The sequence below is a fragment of the Callorhinus ursinus genome, unplaced genomic scaffold (assembly GCF_003265705.2).
Source record: "Callorhinus ursinus isolate GAN/ISIS: 27379988/994484 unplaced genomic scaffold, GSC_fseal_2.0 scaffold45, whole genome shotgun sequence".
Taxonomy (NCBI): domain Eukaryota; kingdom Metazoa; phylum Chordata; class Mammalia; order Carnivora; family Otariidae; genus Callorhinus; species Callorhinus ursinus.
In genome coordinates this window covers 7,007,595-7,029,719 of record NW_027397107.1, presented here as the reverse complement: position 1 = coordinate 7,029,719, position 22,125 = coordinate 7,007,595, and the positions used below count along the sequence as shown (strand labels likewise).

Genomic DNA, 22,125 nt, shown 5'->3' with positions numbered 1-22,125 from the left:
TGCCTTCGGCTCAGGTCATGATCCTGGAGTCCCGGGATCGAGTCCCGCATCGGGCTCCCTGCTCAGCAGAGAGTCTGCTTCTCCCTCTGACCCTCCCCCACTCTCATGAGCTCTCTCTCTCTCATTCTCTCTCTCAAATAAATAAAATCTTAAAAAAAAAAAAATCCTTTAAAAAAAAAGTTACCAATTTTAATTATGTGTACCCATTCATCCAGTGACTCTGCTTCTAGAACTTGGATCCTCCCAGATACATTTCTCTGCCCACATGCACAAAGGTGACTATGCAAGGACGCTCATTACAGCTTACTTGTAAAAGCAACAGACTGGTAAAGTGAATGCAGCACACGTGTATTATGAAATCGTATGCTGGGGTTAGAAAGAGTTAAGGTATGGCTTCACATGCTGATAGACAAAGATGCTTAAAAGCTGCATAGAAGAGAAATGAAGGTATATAACCATTCTCCTACTATGTGGGGGAGAAAAATCAGATGAAGTATGTATGTACTTGCAATTTCTAAAAGGATATACCAAAAAAATTAAATAAATAAAAAATAAACGGATACACCAAAAACTGTTAACAGGGGATGTCTCTGAAACAGGAAAATTACTTCTCACCCTGTATTACATTTACTAGACACTGTTTTGATAATTTTCTTTTCACCATATATAACGAATTGCTTCTCTCAATACTAAAAAAACAAAAAACAAAAAAACCACTATTGGCTCAGAGGAGGAAGTGATATATCATGTGAGCTCACCTACAACACAAAATGCCAACGGGGGTATCTGTGAGTGGTGGAATTACACTGGCTTTATACTTTATACTTTCCTGAATTTTCTACTTGTTTCACTGAATATATACTTATTTTTCTATAATCTGGAAAAACGGGTTAAAAATACAGTCAAATCAAGAAGAAAAAATAGTTCATTACAAACTGGGCAAAGAACCACAAAGAAATGCAAGTAGCCAGTAAACACATGAAAATATGGTCAATCTCACTAACAATCAGGAAAATGCTAATCCAAAAGAGATCATTTTGTACTAACAAGATAGGTAAAAATTGAAGAGACAAGTCCATGTGTTGGTGGGGTCTAGACCAACGGGTATGTACATTCCGCAGGACAACTGGGCAGTACCCGTGGAAAACTTCAATGCGTCCGTCCTTGGCCATTAATTCCACCTTGAGGAATTCCATCTTGCAGAAGGACTTGGGAGTGAGGTGCCAGCGGGGAGGAAATAAATGGACTCTTTTACGTGTAGGTAGATACATATGCGCGCACGCACACACACACAATTTTTACATTTCTTGAGCTTTTCTTGGCCATTTTCATTATTTTCTATTATTTGCCATTTTAATAACTTTGCAATAAATCAACATGTTTTCTTTGTTATGCACCTGTTTAACGGCGGTACGTCGTTCGTAGGTTTCCTCTCACATCTATTTATTACAGCAGGAACGTTACAAGGAGGACAGTGAGTTCCCAGGTGGAAGTCCTTTCCACGTGGCACATGGGAGGGAGAGCAGAGCATCCATCATGTATGTGTGAGGGAAGCTGAGCATCCGAACAGTGATCGCGGTGAGAAACCCACATGCCACCTCCTCAGGGACAGCTGAGGCCATGGGAGAACCGCGAAGATCCCCACCCACTCCATCCTGTCTCGCTCCCGCTCTCGCAGGCCACATGGGGCCCTCGTGAGGAAGGAGCAAGGGGGCACTCCCTGCCGCTGCTTCGTTAGCAGGTGCTTGTGCTGGTGACAGGGCCAAGAGAGCACTGTTGATACTGTCAAATCTACATGCTCAATAAACACTCAGCGGGCATCTACTGTGAGCCAGGTTGAGAGCTGGGATGATGGGAATGATACTGTCCTCCGTACCTTTAAGGGAGTCAGAATTCTAGCTGGGGGGGAGAAATGTGTCAATTCACAGATTACCGGGCAATGCAGTAAGTGAAAGAGCGTATTCTCCACTAGAATGTAAGCTCCCACAGAACAGGGGTAGTGTCCTGTTCATCACGGTGACCCCACTGCCTGGACGGTGTCCAGCAAATGGGAGGCTCGGAGTAAATGTTTGCTGCATAAAGTGAATAAAGGCACACACATAAAGGTTACGGGAACCTAGAGGGAGGAGTAGCTCGGTCTACCTGGAGGCTTGGAGAAGGTTCCAGCACAGAAGGTATAATGTACAAGCTCAGTCTTCAAAACTGAGTAGTCAGACCAAGGAGGAGTAAACTGTTCCAGTCAGAGGCCAGCACGCCACAGAAGAGATGCATGAATGACCACATTATTGGAGGAACGAAGAAGGTCTGCTACGTTGGAACTCAGACTATACATCAATATGTGGTCAGATGGAAGACTGGCAAGCTCAGGACCAGAGCAAATGGATTTGTAGGCCATGCTTGAAAGTCTGAACTTTTATGGGAAACCTTCTAGGCAGAGAAGTGTTTGAAAGGTCATTCTGGAAGCACTGAGGAGCATGACATGAAAGCAAAGGGGAACTTATTTAGCATCCACTTCAAAGGTCCAGCACCATGGTTCTCAACCACTGTGACTTCACTCCCCGGGTAATATCTGGCAATGTCTAGGGACATTTTTGGTTGTTACACTAGGGGGAGTGGGGGTAGGCTAGGGCTACTGGCATCTAGTGGGCAGAGGCCAGAGATGCTGCCAACCATCCCACAATGCTCAGAACAGCGCCCACAAAGAATCCCCTGGCCCCAAATGTTAACAGTGCCAAGGATGAGAAAACCTGATCTGGTGAGAAGCAAAAAGGATGACAGCTACCACTGTGGGAATAAAGAAAGAAATACTGAGAACAGACCAGGCAGGACTTGAGAACTTCAGGACCTCAGAATGAGGTCAAAGCGAACTCCGAGGTCTCTAGTTGGGTAAATGCATTAAGTGTCAGGCCAGTAAGCAAGGCCGCAAAGATAAGAGGTGCAGGCTGAGAGCAAGAGGATGTCAATTTTGAAAGTACACACTAAATTTTTAAATCTCAGCAAGGACAAGGAGAGCACAGGGATGGTGCCTGCCAGCCTGCGTCCCCCGGGGGTATTTTAGCAGACCCTGAGATGTGTGTTGAATTGAAGGCGTGCCCCTCAAGCCAACCATTTTAAGATAAGCAAATAAACCTCTAGGCACTTTCCAGGTGGTGGCCCCTGTGCTGGGCCCTGGGGCAGAACCTAAATCACAGCAGAAACAGCTTTATCAGGGATAACAGACTGTCAAATACTGAGTCACCAAGACATCTTTCTCAAAATGACACCAGACTGCCAAAAAATGAAAAATGTCCTCATTTTCAAAGAGACACTCAAAATTCAAAAGTCAATTTTAGAAGGCAGTGGACTACCCAGACAGAGACATTCTGAGAGACCGAGTACTTCTTCAGGATCTGAAGTATGGGCTAAAGAGAGAATCCTGAGTGAAAGGCCACATTCCAGATATGAAAGAACTAAACACACTTCATGTCTTTTAAGTTCTCAGCACAATGATGTTGCTTAAAAGAAAAAAAAAATGGTAACTCTATGCAGAGCAGATCAGGAAAAGATCCATCCTCTGAAGAGGTGAAATAAAATCCACTTCCTCAAATAATCCATATATTAAATTAATCAAAAACGTGGGAAAAGATAAAGCCAAACAGCAAATCATGATCATTTTTATGAACAATAAATAATGAAGCTTTCAGTGGTGTAAAAACTGAAAAACATTTGACTGTAAATACTGATGACTGGAATCCTGTCTGAACTGTTCCACTCGTGTTCCAAACAGAGACAGAAATGCCACTAAAGAGAAGGTGAGTAGGACCCACGATGGCTACCCATGACAATAAAATATCTTACAATCATGGGCTCAAGGGAAGATGTAGGCCAATTAAACCCGAGAAGGTACTAGAATTATCTATTCCTGTGGAATATGCCAACTGTGGAAACCTGGAAATGAACGTTTTGTACTTTGTTGGGGAGACAACAAGGTTTACTGAGCAGAAATTGAAGCTCTCCATTTTTCAGGTACGAGAGCAGTTGTTAAATTTGCTGAATGAGGAAACCACGAAGAAGCACCCCGACACAACACCGGCCTGTTCAAAGAGAGGCACGAGACGAGGAAGGACCTACAACCAAACTCTTGAGCTCCGCAGAGGAGGTAAAGGCCAAAGAAGAGGACCTACTCAGCTAACCCAACAGTTTTACCAACCTCCCCAAGCTTGGAGCTAAGACCAAGCAGAGTCTTTATGAAGGAACCATTGACTAAAACTTCCAGATCAAATCCTGTTGTCAGACCTCATGCTTTCCCTTCAGAAGAAACAGCCACTGTGGTGGATATTATTTAGCGAGTGAAAAAGTAGATTTTAGGAGGAAAAAAGTTCAACCCACACAAGGGATGGAAAAAAATATGGAGTTCAATAAAGCAAACACTTTTTACAAGTGAAAGAAAGAATTGTTTCTTCTACCATCAATAAGACCAACATGCTATATTATAAGGAAAGAAAGAAAAGAAAAGAGAGTTTTAAAATCTCAGTGGGACAAAGTCTCTCACCTGATCTAAAATTCTTTCTAGGTGAAATTTTTATAGATTTCAAAGTTCCCATTAACGACACACTTCCAATCCTTCCAGCCATCCTCACAAGTCAGTCTGCAAATCCCACAACTAAGTGTGAAGGGAGTCCTGTGAGCTTCAGATAGAGGCAGAGAACTCACCTGAGAGCGCGGCCAGGGTTCGCTCCGCTGTTCCCCGGAGAGTTTCCCCGGGCTGCCACTCTGCCTGGGGAAGCATCCAAACATCCTGGTCTCCAAGCTTCTCTTTGACCAACAGAACAAGGTTCCTGTCTAGCTTCCGGTGCAGTGAAGTTCTGTCATTCTTTTTATCGGCTTCTGTGAAGAAAAGGGGATCAGAGAAGACAAAAAGACTGTGATCTGCCAGAACCAAGGAGAAGAGAGTTTTTACAGTCTTCCTTTAAGGTAGAGCTACAACCTTTACCCTCGTATAATCAAATTATGACCCTGACCCATCTCTCTAATTCAGACCCCTTTCAGGGTAGAGTCTCACAATCTTAAGAAAACTACAGTGTAAGAAGAAGAGAAAACCAAAAGCTGAACTTCTCCTTTGAAGAACACAACGCAAGGTACTTTGAGCCGTTGGAAAAGAAGCTATACGCACACTACTTCAAACACTACCACTTCACTGGCTTTGACACTATTACTGACTTAACTTGGCCCTGCTTTCTCTGTTCTTCAGTTTCCATCTGTGAAACAAAGGTAAGAGAACTCAATCCTCTGCTTTAGGAGAGATTTCAGATGAAACCCAGGAAACCCTAGCGGGAAAGGCTTAATTTCCCCCCACTCTCACTCCCAAACTCGGAGGTAAACTCAGATAACATTCATGAAGTTTAACTGAGAGAGAATAGGTTATCACAACACCCTTACCTCCCACTCAAAACTAACATCGGCCTTTAAAAATTATATTAGGTTGGAAATGAGGAACAGGGAAAAGAATTTATTTTTCTCCCACCTGAAAGAAGTTTTGCAATCATCTGCTACTTAAAATACAAAGCAGGGGCTAAGCAAATGTCCTCTGTCTGGGAACCTAAATATCCCCTTTTCCTTATTTCTTGCTGGCCTGAAAAGACCACAAACCTGTTATGCGAGCTCCAGGTTTAAACTGTAGAAATTTCTGCTCCCATACATCTTCCAAATCCTGCACCAGCAATATATTCTGTTCATCTTCTTCTTCATCATACAAGTCAGCTTTCTTCTTTGCCAGTCGTTGGGCTTCATCCAAAGCACGAAGCTCATGGTCTGAATACATACTTCTCTCTACCTCAATCTGGGAAAATAAAAAGGACAAAAAACAAAACAAAACAAAAAACAAGCAGAATAGAAAACAAAGCTATAGCACACTTGACATACTCAGAAGTTTACCACCCAGCATAACCAGATATACAATCAAAACACCACAGAAAAAAAAGAAAGAAGGGGCGCCTGGGTGGCTCAGTCGTTAGGTGTCTGCCTTCCGCTCAGGTCATGATCCCAGGGTCCTGGGATCGAGCCCCACATCGGGCTCCCTGCTCAGCGGGAAGCCTGCTTCTCCCTCTCCCACTCCCCCTGCTTGTGTTCCCTCTCTCGCTGTGTCTCTGTCAAATAAATAAATAAAATCTTTAAAGAAAAAAAGTCACCTGCACTTTGGGCTTGAGTTATATTTGCTAAAATGTTAGAATGTGATTGGAGGTCAAGCTGCTACAAAGAACAGAGGACTGGGAGAGGCACTGCCTGCCCATTTAACCACACTCCAGTCCTGTCAGTCCTTGATCTCACCATGGACTTCCCTGCCTCGGGAGTTTACAGATATTGTTCCTTCTTCCTAGAATGTTTCCCCTCATGCTCTTCTCCTAGGAGATTCCTACTCATCCTTCAGATTTCAATTTAAATATCACTTTCTTAGGGAGATATTCCTTGACACTCCCCATAAAATCAAATTAGATGTCCCCGTTAAGACTTTTTTACAGTACCCTGGGTCTTCCTTTATAACACTTAGCAGGGTCTGCATTTATACAGTCATATGATTATTTGGTTATTGACTAGCCCACCTCCACTAGACTGAACACTCTGAGAACCAGAGGCATGTCTGTCTTACTCATCTCTAGCACTTAGCACATTGTCTACACAAAACACGTGATAAACGATTATCTATAAAATAAGCTATTTACAGAATAAGTTTATAAACCAAGTAAAAAGTACGAAGCAAAGTTTAGAGCTCCCAGTAGCCAACACAAAAAACATCTCAGACTCTAGGGAAACAGCAACCTTCAATCACTACCTGTTGGGATTTGAGCCCCTCACGGCCACTACACTGAATATTTGCCCGTTTCCTCACTTGCCACTCCCACAGACAGACTTTATCACTGTCATCTTATAGATGTGCCCACTACCTTCTCCTAAAACACCACATCACAGACTCTCTCCTCTCTAAATTATCGACTACCTACGATAGGGACTAAGTCGTCTTGTTCACCACCGCATACCTAGTGTGTTCAATGAAAAAGAAAAGCAACTCTAAAGGGTTGCCTAACGTGACAACAAAGACAGCCAATGAAAACAAACTTATTGAACGCCTTCTATGTACCAAACCAACCCAGTAAGGTGGACACCGATGCTCAGGTCGAGTACGCTGAAGTTCAGAGAGGTGAAGTGACTTGCCCGAGGTCACTCAGACCGGTGCCGGAATCGGGATCGAACCGTGGCCCACGTGCTTCTGTTGGTTCCCCAACAGGACCTCGAAGCGGCTAGCCGCCCCTCAATCCTACCTGTTGTAGTAGAGCCGCCATCTCTTCCTGCAATGGAGTCAGCGGCTTCGAGACCAGCGGTGGCCGCTGCAGGCACACCGCGCCCAAAAGGCGCCATGGAGACCCGCTGCTCGAGGGTGCAGCCGCAACGGCCAGGCTGCGAAAACCCAGGCTACCGGCCCAGAGCCCCTCGAACCGCCGCCAGCCCTTCGCCACCCCAAACAGAGTCTGCCTTACGGACGCCGCCATTCTTCTACCCTCCCACAATGTACCGCGGCCCCCTGCGGGCTCCTGGGCCAATCCCAGGCTCCCACAAGGCAGCGCGGGAGCGGCAAGACGGAAAGAGTTCTGTCCGGTGACCAATTAGAACGAACCATTCCAATATGGAGGGGTGGGCGAAGATATCATGTTAGAAGATTAGGGGAAAGGGAAGAAATTTCCAGTTGACACTCGAAACGATAGTTATTGTAGAGCGTTTAAATGGGAATAAAAATCTTTAGTGGACCTTATGAAGAGGAATGAGATGACTTTCCTTCTACGCCGTCCCCCACAAGCGCTCGTGGTGCGGGGCGCCGCTGCAGCTGAGCCAGGTTCCGCGGTCGCCGCGGACGGAAGCTGACGGGGGTCAAGCCAAGTCATGCAGGTGGTACGGAAGACGGGGTCCTGGCTCTTGCGGTGGTGGGCTTGGCCACCGCCGCCCAGGTAAGAATGATCACGCGCGCGCGCACGCACACACACACACGCGACTGCGCTCCTGCCTGTGTCCCTGAGCCCTGAGCCGCCTGGACTGCAGTGGCCTTTAAGCCTGACCTCACCGAGCTTTTCTTCTCCGCAGGGTCGTGGCTGGGGCGCCAGCCTCCACCATCCACACCGGCGCCCAGCAGCTGCAAGACGCGGCGGCCAGTCAGGAGGTTGAGGAGAAGGCGGCGGCTCCGGCTTCGAGCCGCAGCAGCTTCAGGTGAGGGCCACTTAAGCCCAGCCCTCGGGACACCGGCACGGCCGTCCAGGGCCCGAGAACCAGTGAATTCCCAACTCTGCCACTTGACATCTTTGGGACCTTATGCAAATTAGTACCTGAGCCCCAGCTTTCTCGTCTACAAATGGAAAGGATGCCGAGAGAGTTTGCGAGGATCAAATGAGATGAACCTTGGCACAAAGTGGGCGCTCTGTGAACAGTTTGATGAATGAATGAGTGAATGTCGGAGGTGTATAGTAAATATCACTTTTTCGCTCTGAGAGGGGTATTGCGGCAGACTAACAACCTTCCCTGGGCCTCGGATGCAAAATGGGAGTTGGGGGGCAGGGGGCGCTACGCTGTGGTGTCGATTATTGAGTTGGAGCAGGGTGGATTTTGTGCTCAGCCCTAGGGACTGGCCCCTTGCTTTCCATCGGTGCCACCACCCCTATGTGCATTCACATCCATTTAACAAATGTTTACTGAAAACCTGCTGGGCGCCAGGCACTAGTGCTAGGTACTGGGAATACAAATACAAAAGATCATTCTTCCCCCACGAGTAGGTCACAGGCTACCGGGGAGGACAGACATGCAAGCATTTTCAGCATAATCTGGTCAGTAGTGTACTGGAGGTAAGACCTGGTTGCTTGGAAGTATGAAGGAATGAGTGTCTTACTCCTGAGGAAATCAGGCAAGACTGCTAGGAAGATAGTGTGGAGCTAAGAACTGAACTGAATGAGAGTTCAGCTGGACAACATGAAAGAGATGATTTTAGGCAAAGCTAATATTCTGTGTAAAGGCATGCAGTATGAAAGCATATGGTATATTCAGCTGTGTGTGTGATGGCAGATGAGGCCAGCAAGAGAAGGAATCAGAAAGCTGAAGGTCTTATCTGTAACAGTGCGACTTTCACACTCTTCCCACTGTAGACAGTGGGGAGCTCCTAAAGGAATTTAAGCCAAGATCCTGTTGGAGTCATTCAACAACGTCAGGCCCTGTTTTAAGGCATTAGGGACACATCAGTGACCAAACACCCAAAACACCCTGCCCCCGTAGAACTTAAATTCTAGCGGATAGGGGGCAGCAAATAGAAAACACATAAAACATGCGGGTATGACAGATGGTGAGGGAGTGTCTAGTGTTTGGGAGGAATAGCAAGGAGGTGAGTGTGGAGTGAGGAGTAAAACAGGAGATGGGGGGAAGGGGATGAGTGGTGCAGCAGACACGCGGGGCTGCTCTGTTCCAGCCTGTAGAACTTCGTGAGGACTTCAGCTTTGACTCAGAGTGAGATGGGAAGCCGCTGGAGAATTTTGAATAGAGGGTTGAAATGACGTTGCTTCATTTTAAAGAGTCCCTTTGGCTGCCGTGTCAATATTGAACTGTAGAGAAGTAAGGATGGAAGCTGGGAGACGTCTTCTAAGAGGTTAGAAGATTTCTGAAATAATCCAGGCAGGAAATGATGGTGGCCTGGACCAGGATGACAGCTTTTGGAGGAAGACATACAGAAAGTGGGGCCAACAGGATGTGTTCATGTAAGGTGTGAGAAAAGGAGAGGAAGGAAGGAACAGTAAAATGTTCGGCCTAAGCAGCTGGAAAGGTGGAGTCATCATTTCTTAAGATGGGGGAGGCTGCAGGAGGTTGGCTTTGCTTAAAATTAACATCCAATGGAGACACAGTGTAGGCTTTTAGAAATGGGGTTCAGGGGACTGATCGGGGCTAGAGACACATATTTGGAAGATTCATCATATCGATGATGTTTAAAACCACAAGACTGTACAAGATCATCAAGAGAGTAAATGGAGATAAAGAGAAGAGGTCCAAGGACTGACCCCTAGAGCCCTCTAACGTTTAGAAATTTAGGAGATGAGGAAAAATCAGCAAAAAAACAAAGACGGAAACTCCTGAGAGGTAGTAATAAAACATAGAGGGATTTTTTTTTTTTTTAATGTAGCTCAAAGCTGGAGAGATCAGCTGTGTCAGATGTTGTTATGATAAGTCACTGTGCTGTTGACAGAACTGCTCATTGGATTTAACATGGTGAGTTGGTTGGTGACCTTGCCTAGAGCATTTTTGGCGGAATAATAGGGCTAAAGTCTGATTGGAGTGAGTTCAAGGAGAATAGAAGACAGAAAGAAACGTCAAGTGTAGTCAGTTCTTTGAGAGGGAGTAGAGAAATGGGCAATAGCTCAGGAAGGCTTTGAGATAAAGAGGTTTTTGTTTGTTTTTAGGTTGGGGAAATGACAGCATGTTTTGCTGATGGGATGATACGGGGTAGAAACATTGCTGGAATGATGTCCTTGACAAGTGGAGCATCATAAGAGGAGAGAAGGCAAAGATTGTGGGCACAGATGTCTGGTAGTGGAAGCTGGGAGAAACTCTGATTGCTTGTATTTCTCTACGGAGGTCATCAGCTGGCCGTGAGGAGACAGGAGGGAGGTGGAGGCTTCAGTAGACAAAGGAAGGTATAAAGTAGTCATCCAGGAGAGTGGAAGGATAATTGAATTGGGGACATGCATCCAGTGCCGAGGGCCCACTTGATGTTAGAAGTCATCAAAATAAAGCAGTAGTTCTCAACTGGGGCAATTTGGCCTCCAAGAGGACTTTCAACAAGATCTGCAGGCATTTGGGGGTTGTTACAACTCAGGACAGTGGAGGGACAACTAGTGGGTCGAGGCCAAGGATGCTGCTGAACACCCCACAACACACAGGCCAGCCCCTCACCACCAAGAATTATCGTGCCCAAAATGTCAGTAGTGCTGAAGTTGAGAAACCATGCTAGATAGAGAGACCAGTCACCATTGGTGTGGCCTTTTCTCTAGCCAGCTGTGCAGAGGCATGCCCAGGCTCAGAGTGGCTGGAGAGATGGATTCAGCCAGAGCTGGGGTGTGCCAGGAAGGTATGATGAAGTAAGAGGAGGCGGAGGACTGAGGGGGTATGCAAGGGAGCGATGATAGTGATTTGGTCATGAAACTTACTGGAGGCCAGGAGAGAAGAGAAGGCCTGGGGGTGGTGAGGGAAAGTGAACCAGTGGGAGAATCAGAGCGCTTAGAAGGGTTCCTGGAGTGGGGGTCGCATGGGTGTGCCTGGAGGTGCTGCTTGAAACCAAGGTCATGATGAGGTTGCAGACATGGCAATGACAAAAGCCAGGTATGACCACAGGAGGAAGTAGCCAGGCTAGGATAGAGGACACAGGATCATTGCAGAAAAGGAGGCAAGAAACAGAAGCCATACAGTTGGAAGGATCTTACGGAAGCTATGCGTATAATTATGACAGGAGTGGTGAGCCAGGACTATCAACACTGCATTTTTCTACATTTATTTGCATTTTTAAAAAATCATCTCTAGCCACAATTAGAAAGTGGGTTGCAGACCGCGAGGCCAGGCTTTCTTTATCTGGAGATGGAACTACAGCGGACCCGGCCCAGGTCCCAGCGTCTGGCGCACTATCAGGGTCCGTTTGGGGTGGTTGCCCTCCCTCCCATACCTGAGCTGCTTGTGGTGGAAGTCAGCCCTCCCTTCCAGACCTTCAGCGGGAGAGAGCAGAGGCTGTTTTCAGTCCTCAGCCCTTCCGAAGAGACACCATGTGTCCTGGCCCCTCCGTTTTCCTGATTGTGAGCACGGGTATGAAGAGGCAGCAGACCAGTGGGCGGAGGGCTTTGTCTTTCCTTTGTCTGAGCTTCCCCCTGGTGAACCACTCGTTCGTTTGTACATTGGACCTGGTCAGTTTAGAGGCCTGATCTTGTCTGTGCCTTTAATTAAATGGTTCAAGGTCCAAATCCTCCCGAGTTCGGAACCCTTGCTGTACATGAAGGCATTAACTAGCATGGTCAGACTTTCGTCGGCTTAGTTTTTGGACCGCCCCCCCTCCCTGGGTCAGTAGGGGAAATGACCCCCGGGGAAATGACGATGTCCACTCAGAGCCTCTACTTTCCGTCTTGGTTTGTAGGTTGAAAAGCCGGCAGCCTGCTGCGGGGCCGAATCATCTCCAGACCAGGCCTAGCAGGGAGGAACACACTTGTAACTCTTGAAGACCATTGTGTTATTTTCTGTTTTGTTTTTTAAAAAATATCCCTAGGAAAGCAGGTGGGGCTTGGTGGCAGGATGCCTCTCTTCTAATAGAGTATTTTCTAAACCGCAGTCCATTGAATTTCAAGAGGCATGAGAAGGTATAAACACGGGTCTGGTGCGTGTAGGCAGGACGCAACAGCAGGCTTACTCACGTCTGGAATGCTGAAGGACAACTGTGTGTTTGAATAAAAGGAAGGACAGCGTGGCAGACTGGGCTTTGAATTGAGGCAGGTCTCGTAGGCCCAAAGCCTGGCTTCCCTTGCTGACCCTGTTCTCCTATTTGCATCTCAGTTTCTCCACCTGCACACAAAGAGTCCTGACCTAGAGGTAGCCAGAGGACAGATTACACCGAGATAGAGAAAGATCTTGAACTCAGCACAATGCCTACATCGATGTTCTCAACCCCGGGTTCGCATCTGGTTCACCAGGGATAGATTAGGAATAGATTCTCAGGCCCCATCCAGAAGTGAGGGGTGGGGATTAAGCATCAGAATCACGAGATTCTGCCATTCAGCCAGCACGGAATGCTACTGGTCTAGGCTAGAGGTTGGCAAACTGGGTGCTACCCAAATCTGGCCATGTGCCTGGTTTTTTGTAAATACCGTTTTACTGAAGCATAGTCACACGTGTTAACTTACTGTTGTCTACGGCCGCTTTTGCACTCAAGAGGCGAAGCTGAGTAGTGGAACGGAGACTCCGTGGCCAGCAAACCCTAAAGTATTTACTGTCTGGCCCTTTACGGAAAAGGCTTGCTGACTTCTATCATGGGGGATACTGGATTTTTTTTTTTATAGTAATGATACTGTAAGTATTATTAAAATTATTTTGTCCTTTTTTATAAAAGAGTCAGGATACATCTGAAACCAGAAATAGAGATTTGACTTTCTTTCTCTTTCTTTCTTTCTTTCTTTCTTTCTTTTCTTTCTTTCTTCTTTCTTTTCTTTTTCTTTTTCTTTCTTTCGCAGAGTGTCCCATAGAGAATTGAAAATACTGATCTGAATGTACTAGAAGGGACACAGGAAGATAGGGAGAGTGGATTAGATCCTCTTTTTCTCCTAGTGGAAAGTCACTAGGCGTGTCCAGAGTTGACACTCGAGAAAAGACCGCCTCGGCCCAGTGTTCGTGGGTACAGCAGTGGCACCAGACCGACTGGGGGTAGCTACCCCAGGAACTGGTCCGGGGTGCAGGGCTGCTGGTTTTCATTGACTTAAAACAAAAAAAATCGGGATTTACCTAAAGTGTTTCTTTAATTACAGCATTTACCCTCCAGTTCCAGGACAGGAGAGCCCTCTGAGGTGGGCAGGAAAGAAATTTGAGGAGATCCCAATCGCACACATTAAAGCGTCCTACAACAAGTAAGTGGAAGGAGCACCTGGGCAGATCTCAGGGTGGGGGGCTTCTTTCTCCTTCATGGGGGAGAGCAAGCCCAGGGGCCTGCGTTCCACACAGTATTGTTGATACAGGGGTCCCCTGGCGCCCCTCCTCGTTTTGGGAAACCACCTCTGTCTTTATAAAGTTTCTTCAGATTTCATGAAAATGTCTCTGCCTGCCTTAGGACTAGTATTTCCTAGTTCTGCTCAAAAGTTGGAGAGAGTGTTTATTAGGGTGCATGTGTTATGTGTTACTGGGTACTGGGGAACAGAGGATGGACGAGATATACAGGAGAGAGGTGGCTTAAGAGTCTATGATTTATTGACAAACTAACCAAAATATAAATCTGTAAGTATTGTCCCTTTGAAGCACTCACCTTGGGCCACTGTGCACTGACCTCCAACCTCATAAGGCTACACAGAGTCGTGATTCAGTGCGTGACTTCCAGATGAGTGTCGGGGCCTTCCCAGGTGCATGTTGGCAACAGAAACCTTGCTGACCTCAGGGACAGCTTTGCAGGCCGGCCCCCACTGGGAGCTGGGCTCATTGCTTAGTCACAGCCTGCCCAGGAAGCGATTCAGAGAACTGTACAAGGGACTGTCGGTGGTCAGGGATGGCGTGTGGAGCACAGCTGAGATGCCAGAGGATTCATCCAGCATTCATGTGACAAGCTCGAAGTGAGAGCAGCTGGGTTTCTTTTTCTCCCCTTCTCAGGCCAATAAGGACATAGGTTAGCGCTCTCTGTATAAGCACCTCTGCTGAAGTTGTGTCAGGGACAAGCAGTTCTCCTGCGCTTCTGTTCAGCACAGAAAACCCGGGGAGCCCTGCCAGGGGGAGAGGGCAGTGGTAGCCAGGCCAACAAGCAGACGGTCCGGACCCGGGTCCGCCCACCAGCCTCCCTGGCACGGCTCCTCTACCTCCCTCTTGACCAGAGTCCTCAGGGAGCTCCTCAGACCAAAAGATTCAGAGATGTTGGCCAAGGGGAAATAAAAAGCATGTCTAAGTATTTCTTGAAGTCAGAGATGACTAGAAAAGTTTCACTTAAAAAAAGTTTTGTGATCATGGAACAGAGTGTCATTAGCATTAAAATGATCCAGTATGGGAATATTGCTCACTTTTTTAGGTATAATAATGGTTTTATGGGATTTTTTTTAAGTCATTATCTTTTAGAAATATATACTGAAATATTTACTGATGAAATGATGGGTCTGGGATTTGCTTCAAAATAACCCATTGTGGGGGAAGAAGGGAGTAGAAACAAGAGTTTATAGACAAGACTAAATTGGATAGGAGTTAATTCCTGAAGCTGGGCGGTGGGTCCATGGGTGTTCATATACTCTTCTGTTCACTTTTGGGTATATTTGAAACTTTCCCTAACGAAAGCCTTTTTTTTTTTTTTTTTTTAATTACCTGATGTGAAACACCTAACTTCTTAGAAAAAAAGCCCGACAAGGGTATCACATCTTAGATATTTCTTCTGGATGACATTTAACCACCCCGGATTCTGCAGCTTGTCTTAGTCAGACTCCTAAAACAAAATACCACAAACGGGGGAGCTTAAACAACGGACGTGGATTCCTCAGAGTTCTGGAGGTCCAGGAGCAGGGAGCCAGCGTTGGGGGGTTCTGGTGAGACTTCCTCTGAGTCTCAGGTGGCCGGTTTTGCATTGTGTCCTCTCATGATGGAAGGAGCGAGGGAGCTTTCTGGGGCCCCGTTCATGAGGGCTCCACCTCCACCCTGATGACTTCCTCACCTCCCAGAGACCCCTCCTCCAAATACCATCAGGTTTTGGGTTAAGATTTCAACATGAATTTTGGGGGGAAACAAGCATACAGTCCATACAGAGCAGTCCTTAGATGATATGACGTGTCTGTTTTTGATGAGGTTTAGGGGGTGATTCTGGCCTTTCTTGACACCTCCTGTAGGAGTTCGAAAAGCATTCATCGGAGAAGCTCAAAGGGGAAGCAGCTGAGTGCCTTTTTATTTCTCACGTGGGCTTGCAAGGGCCTGGCTTTAGTGCTGTTACTTCCCTGACCAGTCATTATGTCCTGCGTGCCTCCCTGCTTCCCCAGCACACAGATCCAGGTGGTCTCTGCCACTCACCAGCCCCTTGCCCGCACTTCCTGTGGCACGGAGGGGTTCCGGAATGCCAAGAAGGGCACAGGCATCGCCGCACAAACAGCAGGCATAGCCGCTGCCATGGTAAGTGTGTGTTCTTTCTGGCTCCTTCTGTGGTGTGTCCCGGTTTCCGCATGGCTGACTGCTGTGAGGAAGCTTCTTCTCAAAGCAGTGGTGTCCCACAACTCTTGTTCGATGCCCCAACCTTGGTGGCAATCTGAAGAGGTCTGTCTGTTTCTCTCATGCAATACCAATTTCATTGTGAGCTGTTGCAGACCTTTCTAGAAGCAAATTGGCAGTATGCTCCTATATTTATTGACCATGTACTGTACGCCAGACACTTTACATTCATTACCTTAAATCCTCAGAAGACGCTCAGTATTAGCCCTGTTTTTGAGAGCCAGTGAGGATCCAGAGCGCTGCTTGCTTTGAGTCATTGGTCTGGGGCCCCGGCCGATGCAAGCTCTACCATAGCGCTGGCCTTACAGGGGTTCACGTTCTGCCAAACAGGAAGTATTTCCTGAGGAAAAACCTCGGCCTTCAAACAAAGCTTGATGCCCCAAAATATTATTTGCTGTGTATTAATGATCATCAAATTACAATACAGATTTTATACACTTGAAATGTCAGTGTTCATAGTGGCTTCTGCATGGTAGGTTGAGTGACTTCCGTGTGTTTTCCAGACTTTCTATAATGAATAACTGCTTTTATAATCAAGAAAGAAAATTTTAAGTGATAACACTTAAAATTTTCAATGATTTAAAATGATAACGCTTTTTAAGTGGGTTATTTAAGCGAGGCCTTAAAATTCTGCCTTTACTGAGAAAAATGTGAGCCATGTTCGGAAATCTCCATCAGGTGGCAGTGCTGCCCCGGGTTAACAGGGATCACAGTTGGCTGTAAATCCAGAATCAGACATGTTCGGTGCTCTCTGCTCTGGTCAGCCTAGCACCGTGACCATCTGTCCTTTACTGCCGTTCCTGTTTTCTGCCCGTTTACATCGGTGGGTGCCTTCTCCCCGGAGCACTAACCCCTGCTCTCCTCTCCAGAAAGCTGCAGGCAAGGGCGTGACCCATGTCCGAGTGGTGGTGAAGGGCCTGGGCCCAGGGCGCTTGGTAAGTGGCCAGGAGGCTCTGCAGCGTGTGTGCTTCCTTTGTGAGAGAAACGGGGCTTGAGCACAGAGTCAGGAGAGTAGACAAACCCTCTCCTGGATTTCCAGGACGGCTTAAGTTTCTTTCTGGTCTTCTAACCTACTGTGCTTCTCAATAGCAAGCCCAGGTCACTGAGCTTAATTCATCAGACACTTACGGAGCACCTGCTGTGTGCCAGGCACTGGGCATAGGAAGGTGCTCCATGGGGGACTGTCACAAGTGGGCCCCCCAGTACAGACTGGTGGGTGCAGCAGTAAAGCTCATACCCAGAATGCTGGGAGCCCACTGGGTATATCCCCAAAGAGGTGACATCTGTACTAACTTTTCAAGAAGAGCAAGGCATTAGCCAGGTGTGTGAGGAGGGAGGGGACATTCCAGGCACAGGACACTACAAAAGGGTAGTGCTTAAGGTGGGTTGGGGTTTACAGGTAGTCTTGGTTTTCAGATCGTAAAGCACAAGGTGGGAAGTGGCAGGTGCTCCTAAAGAAATGGACAGTGGCGAGGACGCGGTGAAGGGGTTTTGTTGGGAGTCCTGGGGAGAGAACAGAGTCAGGATTGTAGGGATCAAAGCCCCCACCCCGTCCGTCTCCAAGCCCTGTGTGGATGTGCTGGGTCATCGTGTCTGGGACCATGGCATTTCTGCTGTTCCTTCTGCTCCTTCCAGTCTGCCATCAAGGGACTGACCATGGGCGGCGTGGAAGTGATCTCAATCACAGACAACACCCCCATCCCGCACAACGGCTGCCGCCCCAGGAAGGCTCGGAGGCTGTGACGAAAGGAAGCGTGTCCCTGAACCTGGCAAGTCCCACCTCCAACTAGACCTCGTAGAAGACACACTGTCCAAGCTCTCCCCAGAGCAGGGCTTGCTGGAGACCCCCTTGCGTGGCGGCCTCGCTTGTCCCTTCGACTGGAGACCAGGGTGCAGAAGGGACTCGAGAGGAGCCCCAGGGCAGCTGCGGCACAGACTCCACCACCCGGAAGCGCTGCTCTGCAGAGCTAGACGCACCTCTGCCGCCTGTCCTAATGTGTGAGCTTTGGCTTGCCGAGTTGCGGGCAGTGAGCCCTGTGGCCTTCCAAGAGTGAGGGCGCCGGGCGCCTGGGTGCCGCAGTCTGTTGAGCGTCTACCTTCCGCTCGGGTTGTGGTCTCGGGGTCCTGGGATCGAGCCCCACGTCAAGCTCCCTGCTCGGCGGGGAGCCTGCTTCTCCCTCTCACTCTGCTGCCGCTCCCCCTGCTCGTGCACTCTCTTCCTCTAATAAATAAATAAAATCTTTTAAAAAAAAAATGAAAGTGAGGAGGTGACTGTGAATGGGGAGGGGAGACCTCAGGCGGAGGGGGAAACGTACGCATGAGCCGCTGCTTACCCGGCAGCCTCCTCCCTGCTCCCAGATGTTTCCTTTTGGGCCCCAAATGGAGAGCTGCTTGCCTCCTCCCTCTGGAGTATTCTGGTGGTAGAAATCCCACCCATAACGGGCATATTTAAAGTTAGCGCCAGCGGTGTGGGAGGACTGCCTGAGCTCCCCCACGGTGACGTCTCCTGCGCACGCACTGGGGCTTTCAGCAGTCCCAGCGCCCGAGATGGCCCAAGATCCAGGGACCCCGAAGGGAGGAGGGAGAGGGGTATGAGACGGGATTCTCTCGAAAACTGGCTGGATGGAGGGATGCGCAGGAGCAGTGGACGGTGGGGAGCCCCAGTCCGGACTAGCTGCTCAGGGATTGCCTCTGAGCTCCCAGACACCACACGGGAGCCCAAGGCGAGGGGTCTAGAGACCCGACAGAAGGGACCCCGCCTCTCCGGGCACAGAGAGGGCCATGGTGGAGAGCATCACAGACAGGAAGGAGCAAGGCGCGTCCTCAGGAGCGCGGTTCCTCCCAGGTGAGCAGGGACCGGGGATGGACTGGCTGAGCACAGAGAGGCAGTGCGATCGGCCTGGACTCCAGCGACTTCATCCACAGGTGTCCTCTTATGAAAGTGACTGTGTTACAGAAGGTCGGGGGGGCAGAGACCACAGCTTGGGCATGAATTTAAAAGGAAAAATGTCTCCCTACTGCTTTCTCTTCTGTGCTCAGCAGGATCTGTGAAGGTTCACTTGTGACCCTTGACTAAAGAAACACAAGTAGAGGCCTGTCGGGTTAAGGCCATTGCCGGAAGGAGTTCCGCCATCTCACCGTCAAACTACCCGTAAACATGATTCGTGAAAAAACATGAGCGCTCGCTCCTACAGCTCCTGAGAACCGCTCTGGGATTTGATACGGGTTAGCCTTCATTCGGGTGGACAGAGGACGGTCGGACAGTTTTATCAGGCAGGGCCCAAGCAAGAAGGTTAATGAGGGCTCTTTACAGAGGTGTGGGCAGGCTTGAGGGAATAAACACCCCGGAGCACTCAAGGACTAGCCAGAGCAGGAAGCCGTGTGTTCCCCCCACCCCACCCCAGCAGCGGGCAGGGGCAGGAACAGGAGGAACACAGCCTCTGCCCAACCCTGGCCTGGCCGAGAAAGGAAGGAAATGCCCTCACTGCTCCCCCCCTCCGATCACCTGCAGGCATCCCGGTGGCTGAACCCAACCAGAAGCAAGAAGGGAGGGGAGCAGGCTGGTGTGGTCCTAGAGGGTCGGCCTCCTAGGCCACAGAATGGTGGCCTCGGTCATTCCTGAAACCCTCCATACACTGTCATGTTAGAAAACGTTCTTTTATTTACAGGAGGGCTTTGAAATGGAAGGGAGTGCTCAAGCACGGACAGGACACTTGGGAGCCGTACAAGATCAATGGCCTTGGGCCCAGAATCAGGTGCCCGGCACCACCGCCAGATCCCACGGTCAAGGTGTGCTGGAGAACGCGCGCTGCCTTATCATGAGCTCTCGGTGCTGTGTCCAGGCTCCGAGGGGCCAGTGAAGCCGTACTCTCTGAAACTATTACCTCTTCGTTGGTCTTGGCCTCTCCTCCGGAAGACTAAAGCGCAGTCACAGAAGCCTGACCGATTAAGGCAGTCATCATTGACTTAAAATGCTGGCCGCCCCGCCCCCTGCTGCCATAGTCCTGAGAACAGGTGGGCCGTGTGCTCGCACCTCCCTGGGGCAGAGAAGAGGCAGAGCTGGGCAGTGTGGCCCGAGTTTGCACAGAGCGTTGGCATCAGCTTGTGTGACACATTCCCTCCCTCCCTGGCATCAGGGCCTCGGATCATTTCCACGAGTGCATCCTCAGCTTTGCTCCTACCGGCTCAGAGCTGGTGGCCCAGGACTGGAAGCCTCTACACAGGCAAAAGGACAAATACGACTTCTTTCCTTTCCGCATAGATGCAATGTTTTCCCTTCTTTGAGCCAAGGTCATCACCTGACACCGAGATGTACCGTCACCACCAAAATAAGCCTGCCTAACACTAGAGTCCCTGGATGCTGGCAGAGTATCACTGCGCTTGAGGGGAAGCCATTCTCCAGTCGCCTCCGCCTTGCGACCTCACTCTGACGTGTCCATTCAAAAAAATGCATATATACCTTCCCCCTGGGCTCCTTTATCCTTTCTCTCAATTCCTTTCTCCCAGTACTGGATAGACACATTGCTTTTAAATCTCAGTAGTACCAGCGCCAAGTGATCGAGAGCAGTCACTGCCAAGGCAGAAATTGTCCACTCAACCGAATTAAGCAAACATAGGTTGTTTTGCACAAACAGGTCGGGCACGGCCGTGACTGTCCTGTATGCAGCTCACAGTCTAAGGAAGCTAGACAGACATGGGGCCGAATTAGTCAGAAGTTCCAGAAAAGAAGCACGAATGGCCCCCTCAGCTTAAGGGATGCTAGGGAAGGCTTTCTGGAGATGGCAGGCAAAAGAAGCAGCTGGATCAGCAGGCGCCCTTAGGATCGGAAGCTGGCAAAGCATCAAGACCCAGGTGACGAGCTAGGGGTTATCGGGTTATGGGGTATGGCTTGGTTGGCATGGAGGGTCCTGGGGTTCAGACTGGATAGGAAGACAAATAGAGGGAAAAGCTGACCAAAGGATGAGAGAAGAGAAAGGGGTCAAACACGAAGAATAAAGAGCAGGTTCGGCAGATGTGGAAAAGGGGAGGTGGGCGTGTGGAAGTTTCTAGACAAGAAGGAAACTGAGTGTTAGGGACTTTCAAGCTCGCTCCTTTACAGGTGATGAAGTTAGGTATGTAGGCGTCTAAAACCGAGTGGGAATAAGAATCCCAGAGGTTTAAGGCAAGAAACTCTGAGCTGTGGGATAGAAAGCTGTCAGTCTTACTGCTGAAGCCACAAAGGGAAGTTGGGGAAGGGGACAGAGAAGAAGGCTGTGAGGCTGAAGGACCCAAACAAAGCGGAGTGGCCCAGAGAAGAGGACGGCATGACCCCAACCCACGGCCACCACGTGTGTGTGGTGCAGAGTTGGGGGAACCGAGCTCTAGGGGCCGGGGGGGGCTAGAATCCCAGGGTGGACGCAGGCTGCGGGCTGGGGCGGTGGTGCCCGACTGCGAAGGGGGTACACACACAAGGGCCCGGTAGTGCCTGAAGGGGGCAGCGACAGACACCTGCCGTAGCCCCGTCGGCACAGGAACCTGGGTCCCTGGTCCCCACAGGAACCTGCTCTGCTTCTAACCTGCTTTTGTAAGGAACACAAAGATCAGAAACCATGAAAACATGCTCAGTCTTGGGGCTGGGTGGCTTGGTCAGGTAAGCGTCTGCCTTCGGCTCAGGTCATGATCCCAGGGTCCTGGGATCCAGCCCCACATCGGGCTCCCTGCTCAGCGCAGAGCCTGCTTCTCCCTCCCCCTCTGCCTGCCTCTCCCCCTGCTTGTGCTCTCTCTCTCTCTGTCTCACTCTCTCTGTCAAATAAATAAAATCTTTTTTAAAAAAAGATGCTGTTCTTACTAGTAACCAGGAAATGGGAATTAAGATGCATGACCGTCATTCCCCAAATGATGCGAATCAAAGCCATGGTGGGGGTGAGACTGCCCAGGAAAACAGTAGAGAAGGAGGAAGACAAGAGGCCAAGTTATAAATGCTGGAGGAGGAGGAGGCTGCAAAGGAGGCGGCGGTGGTGTCTCGGAAGCCGAGGGGCAAAGTGCCGGCTGTGGCTAAGAGTTCTAGCAAGATGAGGACCGGGCAAGGCCACCTGCATCTGGCAACTCGGAGTTCACCACCCGCCAAAGGGAGAGCGGCTGGGAGAGAGTGGGAGGTGAGGAAGGAGGCCAAGCGAGTCT

General features: G+C 49.0%; 2 protein-coding genes and 1 pseudogene across 3 annotated transcripts in view; 2 read left to right on the top strand and 1 right to left on the bottom strand.

The window, feature by feature from the left end:
* The window catches only part of MRPL46 (mitochondrial ribosomal protein L46), a 167,447-nt gene extending 159,888 nt beyond the window's left edge, over nt 1-7,559 (bottom strand). Inside the window, exons 1-3 of one of the 2 annotated variants that reach the window (XM_073882269.1) lie at nt 7,296-7,559; nt 5,629-5,818; nt 4,693-4,866 (exon numbers count right to left, since the gene is read on the bottom strand). In XM_073882269.1, the coding sequence (XP_073738370.1) occupies nt 4,693-4,866; nt 5,629-5,818; nt 7,296-7,523 (592 nt within the window). In that variant the 5' untranslated portion in view covers nt 7,524-7,559. The remainder of the gene's footprint in view (nt 1-4,692; nt 4,867-5,628; nt 5,819-7,295) is intronic. The other variant, XM_025893223.2, reaches the window with a different exon arrangement.
* Nucleotides 2,530-4,209, top strand: LOC112840025 (tudor domain-containing protein 3 pseudogene; annotated as a pseudogene).
* Nucleotides 7,560-7,656: 97 nt separating the features above from the next.
* Nucleotides 7,657-18,214, top strand: MRPS11 (mitochondrial ribosomal protein S11). Its single transcript, XM_025893243.2, has 6 exons — nt 7,657-7,976; nt 8,110-8,232; nt 13,554-13,652; nt 15,741-15,870; nt 16,836-16,901; nt 17,602-18,214. Exons 1-6 carry the CDS (start codon nt 7,912-7,914, stop codon nt 17,707-17,709), a joined length of 591 nt encoding a protein of 196 aa, XP_025749028.1. The 5' UTR covers nt 7,657-7,911; the 3' UTR covers nt 17,710-18,214.
* The last annotated feature ends 3,911 nt before the right edge of the window (nt 18,215-22,125 follow it).